The sequence below is a fragment of the Scyliorhinus torazame genome, chromosome 1 (genome assembly GCF_047496885.1).
Source record: "Scyliorhinus torazame isolate Kashiwa2021f chromosome 1, sScyTor2.1, whole genome shotgun sequence".
Lineage (NCBI taxonomy): Eukaryota > Metazoa > Chordata > Chondrichthyes > Carcharhiniformes > Scyliorhinidae > Scyliorhinus > Scyliorhinus torazame.
The window spans coordinates 272074507-272082047 of record NC_092707.1 but is presented as its reverse complement, the minus strand read 5'-3'; the positions used below and the strand labels follow the sequence as shown (position 1 = coordinate 272082047).

The 7541-nt window shown below is 50.9% G+C and overlaps 1 protein-coding gene across 1 annotated transcript in view; it reads left to right on the top strand.

Moving 5' to 3' along the window:
* The first annotated feature begins 1862 nt into the window (after positions 1 to 1862).
* The window catches only part of tmx4 (thioredoxin-related transmembrane protein 4), a 69966-nt gene continuing 64287 nt past the window's right edge, over positions 1863 to 7541 (top strand). Inside the window, exon 1 of the mRNA XM_072506082.1 lies at positions 1863 to 2159. Within this exon, the coding sequence (XP_072362183.1) occupies positions 2014 to 2159 (146 nt within the window). The 5' untranslated portion in view covers positions 1863 to 2013. The remainder of the gene's footprint in view (positions 2160 to 7541) is intronic.

The following is a 7541-nucleotide window of genomic DNA, read 5'->3' as shown; positions in this document are numbered from 1 at the left end:
AAAAAACATGGATCAGGGGCGAGATTTCCGTTTCTGAGACTAAGTGTTGACGCCAACGGAAAATCCATGGGGCGCGATTCTCCACTCCCATGCCGGTTGGGAGAATCGCCTGAGCCGCCAAAATTTCTGGGGACGCCGGTCCGACGTCCTCCCGCAATTCTCCCAAGTGGCGGGAACGGCCCGGTCAAGTTTCGCGGGCCGCAGGCCGGAGAATCGCCGGAGACACCGAAAATGGCGATTCTCCGGCACACCCGCTATTCTGAGGCCCGGATGGGCCAAGCGGCCAGGCCAAAACGGCGGGTTCCCCCCGACGCCGTCCACACCTGGTCGCTGCAGTCGTGGGCGGTGCGTGAACGCTGGGGGGGGCGGCCTGTGGGGGGGGGGGGGGGCGAGGGGGGATCCTGCACCGGGCTTTACCTGGAATTTGGGGTGGCCCGCGATCGGTGCCTACCGATCGTCGGGCTGTCCTCTCTGAAGGAGGACCTCCTTCCTTCCGCGGCCCCGCAAGATCCGTCCCCCATCTTCTTGCGGGGCGGACTTAGAGAGGACGGCAACCGCGCATGCGCGGGTTGGCGACGGCCTGGCGCGTGTAGATGACGCGGCCCCGATCCTGGCCCATTGTGAGGGCCTGAATCGGTCGGGACCGGGGCCGTTCCGCCCCGTCGTGAATCTCGACGGCGTTCACGACGGCGCAGCCACTTCGGCGTGGGAGTGGAGAATCCCGCCCATGGACTTTCACGACAGAAATATCAGCGGCGCACCTGCACCAATTCTGCTACTATCAAGGGGCCAGCACCGATGCCGTGTGGAACACAATTGATTTTAATGAAAAACGGTGCGGGATTCGCCGGGTCCATGATAGACAATCAGGAGGCTGACAAGCTGCAGCTGCACGTACACATTACACTCCCCACACACATTTATCCCAGCCAAAAAGATGGCACTGGTTATTGTGGAGTGCATGCATACAGCTGATGGGTCGTCTTGGGCCAGAGGGCACCCAGGGTGGTGCCCTGGGGAGACACCTCTACGACCCGTGGCACTCGGTTCAAAGTGGGCTGTTTGCGCTGTGTGCAGCTGCATGGCTGCCTTGCCGGCTGCGGCAATGGTGCTCAGTGCCCATCCACCGCCACCCCACAGCCCACCTCCTGACCATACCCACTACTCCGTCCAGCCCTGGCAGAAGTACCCCACACCCTGCCAGCAGCACAACTGGCAGCAAACTATGGCGATGTTGGTCACCTTCCGTACCCCGTTGCTCTCTCTCAGCAGCCGCCACACCGGTTTCACAATTTTTAAAAGCACAAGGGAACAATGCAGTCAGGGACTTGGCCCATCGGAGGTGGAGAATGGTGGAGGACCTGGAGAGTATCGCGTCAGGCCCGATAATAATATGCAAACAGTGTCTACTGTATGTGCGCAGTGAAACGCATTGACACCGTTTTCGAGGTGACGGACAATTGCGATTTGGCATCAAATCGGCGATTTGCCGTCAGAAGCTATTCTCGGCCCAATCCCATTTCCCGATTTTGTCGCCGGCTAATGGAGAATCCTGCCCCTTGTCCATGTGCCAGTGTCCCTGGGGAAGGGGCAAACGCGGTGCTGAGTTCTTGCGACTGGGCAGCCAGGAGTGCGTGGAATGTAGAAAACGCATGGCACAGAAGTGCCACCCCATACACAATGATGCCATGTACAATAATATATGTTTAAACTTGACGTGCCTCCTCTAAAACCTATTAGGTGGTTGGGAAAAGGCACACAGCTTGTCTTCGGATGACTTGAGAAGCAGCAGCAAGATTTGAGGGCGGGGTCAACCCCACCGCCCGAGAGACACTCTGACCTCGCCCACTCAGGCTTGCGTAGCTGCCAAGATAGAGGCTGTGCTTTGCAGGGAGCGGGAAGAGAGTTTGAAATCGGGCCTTCTTTGTCTTCTTGTTGCAATTTCTGTTGTATGGCGTGGTGAGGGGTGGGGGGGTTGTTGCAATTTGTCGAGAGAATTACATTTTTAAAAAGATGGCGGTTTGGAGCTTGTGTTTGTTGCTGCTGGCCGGTTCGGCCCGCTGCGAGCCGAAGCCAAGCGAGGCAGAGGCACCAGCGGTGGAGCATCTGGGAGACGGCAACTGGACCCTGATCCTGAAGGGCGAGTGGATGTTGCAATTGTGAGTACGGCAGGAATGGAATGCAGCTCGGAGTGGGGGAAACCCCCCAGGGCGCGCGGGCAGAGCCGGGAGGAGGGAATCCCTGCCAGCGTTGAGCGCGCGCGGACCACTGCAATGTCCAAGAAGGAGGAGGAGGGAATCCCAGCTCCCCAGCAGCAATAGTAGCAGAGGCCGCGGGGGAAAGCAATAATGCACCGAGCATTTTGACTGTTGCTGAGTAGTGCCGGGCCCCGCGTTCTGCACACTTGCGAAACTTGGCAAGTGCTTGCAAGCTGAATGACTCATCATTAGGATGTTAAACAGTTTTTTTTAATTTGGGGGGGGGGGGGGAGGGGGAGTGGTGCAATTGATTGCTCTTTGCAAAATGCTTGCGTCTGATCTTACTCCCACCCATTGCAAATTATTTATTGTAGCTTACCCCCAATTTTTATTCTTCCATTCTCTCTCGCAGTGCTGGGCTCCAGTGCGGCCTATGCCATTTCAAATGTGCATTTTGAGAGATTAAACGAGCATCTTCTTTCCCGAGTATTACACCAGGTTTATTTGGAATCATGAGCTTTCGGAGTGTAGCTCCTTCAACCGGTGAGCAGTCCAACGCCGGCATTGCCACATCATTTTTTTCCTTGTGCAAGCTGAAGCCTTTCTCGTTCGCCGGCGGTTCAAATAGTTTGCCAGGAGGGAACAGATGCGAATGCTTGGAAGACTATGGCACGCCATTCTGGGATATCCCTAGATCAGGAGATGAGCAGCATGATTATAAATTTTCCCTGCGATTGCGGTTCCACAATAGAACATACAGTGCAGAAGGAGGCCATTCAGCCCATCGAGTCTGCACCGACCCACTTAAGCTCTGACTTCTACCCTATGCCCGTAACCCAATAACCCCTCCTAACCTTTTTGGTCACTAAGGGCAATTTATCATGGCCAATCCACCTAACCTGCACGTCTTTGGACTGTGGGAGGAAACCGGAGCACCCGGGGGAAACCCACGCACACACGGGGAGGATGTGCAGACTCTGCACAGACAGTGACCCAGCGGGGAATCGAACCTGGGATCCTGGTGCTGTGAAGCCACAGTGTTATCCACTTGTGCTGCCCACAGATAATCTTCCAGAATTTCTTCAAGGTTCTTTATTCACATTCTGCCAAACATCTTGGTCAAGTATTCAAGTTGTGTGCAGTCATAGAAATGTTTTTTTAAGCAATCCGCATTGCTGCTTTATGACTTGGGCGTGGGGAGAGAATTGACAACTCCCATGAGTTTCCCTTCATACTTGGTGATTCTGCTTGGATACGATATCTCTCTGTCCACTGGTTCAGAAGACCTTAAAAATAGGAATGTGACCAGGCCATGCAGGGCACGGAGCCTATCTCGCCATTCGAGAAGATCGTGGCTGATGTGATTGTGGCCGTAACTCCACTTTGCTGCTCTGATCCCAGAACCTTTCACTGCTTTGTTGATCAGCAATCTGTCTACCTCAGCCATGAATATATTCAATGACCCAGCCTCCAGGCATAGGCACAGTGGTTATCACTGCTGCCTCACAGCGCCAGGGACCAGGGTTTGATTCTGGCCTTGGGTGACTTGAGTTTGCACGTTCTCCCCGTGTCTGCGTTGATTTCCTCCTGGTGCGCTGATTTCCTCCCAAAGTCCAAAGATGTGCAGGTTAGGTAGATTGGCCATGATGAATTGCCCCTTGATAAAAGCAAATTACTGCGCATGCTAGAATCTGAAACAAAAACGGAAAATACTGGACAATCTCAGCAGGCCTGAAAGCATAGGTCAAACCCACTGAGATCGTCCAGTGTTTTCTAAATTAACCCTTAGTGTCCAAAGATTTGCAATTAGGTGGAGTTACGGAGATAGGGCTGGGGAGTGGCTAGGTTGGGTGTTCTTGGATGGTTGGTGCAGACTTGATGGGCCAAATGACCATCTCCTGCTGCATGTAGGGATTCTATGATTCTAATGCTCGCTCGGGAAGAGAGTTCCAACTAACCGTTTAAAAGAAGACATTTCTCCTCCTCTCCATCTTAAATGGTAGACTTTTTAAAATTTCCTGGTTTATCCATGATTTTCTTTAAAAATCTCCACCTCAAATCTAATGGGCTGATTCTGAGGGAGATGCTAATAGGTTTTATCTCCTTCACGCTCTTTACGTTGACCACAGCAGTGCTTGACAGTCTGAAAATTATCTGGACGAAATGATCTACTAGAAAACTTGTTTGGCGTAAAAGCTTTCAGAAATGCACAGTGCTTTTTAAAAAGAAAACATCAGCCTTTTGGCTAAGATCAAGGACTGATCAAGCCCAAGATGAGGGGCAATTCCTTTCCTGGTCAGCTTGGATCTTGTATGTCTCTTGTGGAGACCATGTATTGGCTCCAATTTGAATTGTGTTTTGGAGCAAGCAATGAGATGGGTTAATAAGTTTGCCCTGCACGCTGTGCAATGGCTTTGTAACTTTGAGGATGGGATAAAAATCAAAAGCTTCACATGTACGTAGCTCTGGTGAAAACATGGATGAATTGCAACAGGACTTGGATATTTTATCTTTCACATGAGCTATCTTAATTCCCAGCGAGGAGTCACAGTTAACGTCCTTCATTTTCAACGGATTTACTTGAATTATGTATTGTGTCACACCACAAAACATATTCTAATGACTTGCTCCCACCTCGGTGAGAATTTAGTTGAGTTTTGCACTTGTTTAGCTCTAATCTGAGCAGGAAGCTATGTGCTTGGCCTGCTCACAAATACATTCATCCTCTCCTTCAAACCACCTGCTTAACCTATTCTTAAATATTGGCAGCGTTTTTGGTTCAGTCTCGATTGCTGCAGTTTTTCAAACTATTTCTGTGGTTGGGGAAGCAGTTGTAGTTTGATTTTGAGATTAGCCACGCATTCAATAGCTTCAGCTGGCATAGTATATGGGTCGTGGTGCCGCCAGGCATGGATCTATCGGGCAGAAGTTCAGTACGTGGGCCAGAGTATGAAGGGATTTTCTTAGGAGGGTCCAAAGATGCGCAGATTAGGTGGATTGGCTATTGTAAATATTTCCTTTAATGTCCAAAGATTAGTTGGGGATCGGGGGGGGGGGGGGGGGGGGGTGCGCCTAGATAGGGAGCTCTTTCGGATGGTCAATATGCAGATGCGATAGGCAGAATGGCTTCCTTCTGCACTGTAGGGGTTCTATTCTATGGAGAGGTTAGATAGGTTGTACTTGTTGGGAGTTTTGAAGAATGGGAGGCAACCTTATTGTGCCATCTGGACACTGCAACCTCACAGCGCCAGGGACCCGGGTTCAATTCTGGCCTTGGATGATTCTCCCCGTGTTGGCTGGGTTTCTTCCGGGTGCTCCAGTTTTCTCCCACAGTTCAAAGATGTGCAGGTTAGGTGGATTAGCCATGATAAATTGCCCCTTAGCCCAAAGGTTGGCTGGCATTATGGTGACATGGTGGGGGAGTGGGCCTGGGTGTGGTGCTCTTTTATAATAATAATCTTTATTGTCACAAGTAGACTTACATTAACACTGCAATGAAGTTACTGTGAAAATCCCCTCATCGCCACATTCCGGCGCCTGTTCGGGGACACGGAGGGAGAATTCAGAATGTCCAAATTACCTAACAGCACGTCTTTCAGGGCTTGTGAGAGGAAACTGAAACATCCGGAGGAAACCCACTCAGACACGGGGAGAGCGTACAGACTCCACACTGACAGTGACCCAAGCCGGGAATTGAACCTAGGACCCTGGCGCTGTGAACCAGCAGTGCTAACCACTGTGCTCGAGGGTTGGTGCAGACCCGATGGGCCGAATGACCACCTGCACTGTAGGGAATCTATGATTCTCAGTGGGCTTGACAGGATAGATGCTGAGAAGTTGTTTCCCCTTGTGGGAGTATTTAGGACCGAAGGGAATAATCTCAGTAAGGGGTATTACATTTAAGACTGAGATGGGGAGGAATTTCTTCTCCATAGAATTCTTACAGTGCAGAAGGAGGCCATTCAGCCCATCAAGTCTACACCGACCCTCTGAAAGAGCACTCAACCTAGGCCACAACCCTCTCCTCTCCTCGTAACCCCACCTAACCTGTGGACACTGAAGGACAATTTAGCGTGGCCAATCCATGTAAGATGCACATTTTTGGACTGCGGGAGGAAAGCGGAGGACCCGAAGGAAACCCACGCAGACACTGGGAAAAAGTGTAAACTCCCTCCCCACAGACTGTTAGGCAAGGACGGAATAGTCCTGGGTACCTGGTGCTGTGAGGCAGCAGTGCCAGTCACTGTGCCGTTTCCCCCTCCTCTCTTCCCTCCTGATTGTTGTGAATCTGCAATTCTTTACCATTGAGGGCTGTAGAGGTTGGATCGTTAAATATGTTCAAGGCTGAAATAGACAGATTTTTAACCAGTAAGGGAATCGAGGGTTATGGGAAAAAGGCAGGAAAGTGAAGTTGAGAATTATCACATCAGATCAGTCATGATCTCGTTGAATGTTGGAGCAGACTAAATGGGCCGAATGGCCTACTTCTGTTCCCACGTCTTATGGATTTATGGATGGTCTGACTTGGATTGGGAGTCACAATTTGAGTGTTGTTCCTCACTACTTGCAGAGTATGTATCCACATTTTCTAAAATTAATTTACGGGATGTGGGCATCACTGGTTAGGTCAGCATTCATTGCCCATCCCTCGTTGCCCTTCAGAAGGTGGTGGTGAGTTGCCTTCTTGAACCGCTGCCGTCCTTGAGGTGTAGGTACACCCATTGTGCTGCTAGGGAGGGAGTTCCAGGATTTGGACCCAGCGACAGTGAACAAACCAATATATTTCCAATGGTGAGTGACTTGGAGGGGAACCTCCAAATGGTGGGGTTCCCAGGTATCTGCTGTTCTTGTCCTTCTAGATGTTAGTGGTCGTGGGTTTGGAAGATGCTGTCTAAGGAACCGTGTAGAGTTACTGCAGTTCATCTTGTAGATCAGTGTTCTTCAAACTTTTTTCCGGGGACCCAATTTTACCAACCGGCCAACCTTCGGGACCCAACTCGACCGACCTTGGCGACCCACGCCGGCTGACCTTCGCGATCCACGCCGGCCGACTTGAGTGACCCACCATTTTCTCTTACCTTGTTTGCTGCTGATAAAAATGGAGGAAATGGTTTTGGGTCCCGTTGGCCCTCGTACACGCTCCTCCGATGGAACCTGTTGGATGAAGGTGACGCCTTCCAGCGTCAGAAAGTATGGAGTCTCCATCTGTCCAAAGTTCTGCATTTCTTCCTTAAAATTTTATTAAATAAAACCCGCCCGAACTTGTAAAAAAAATGAATAAAATAAATGATAAAAATTAAATGAATAACCCCCCCCCCCCCCCAAACTATGCGCGTGCGCGCC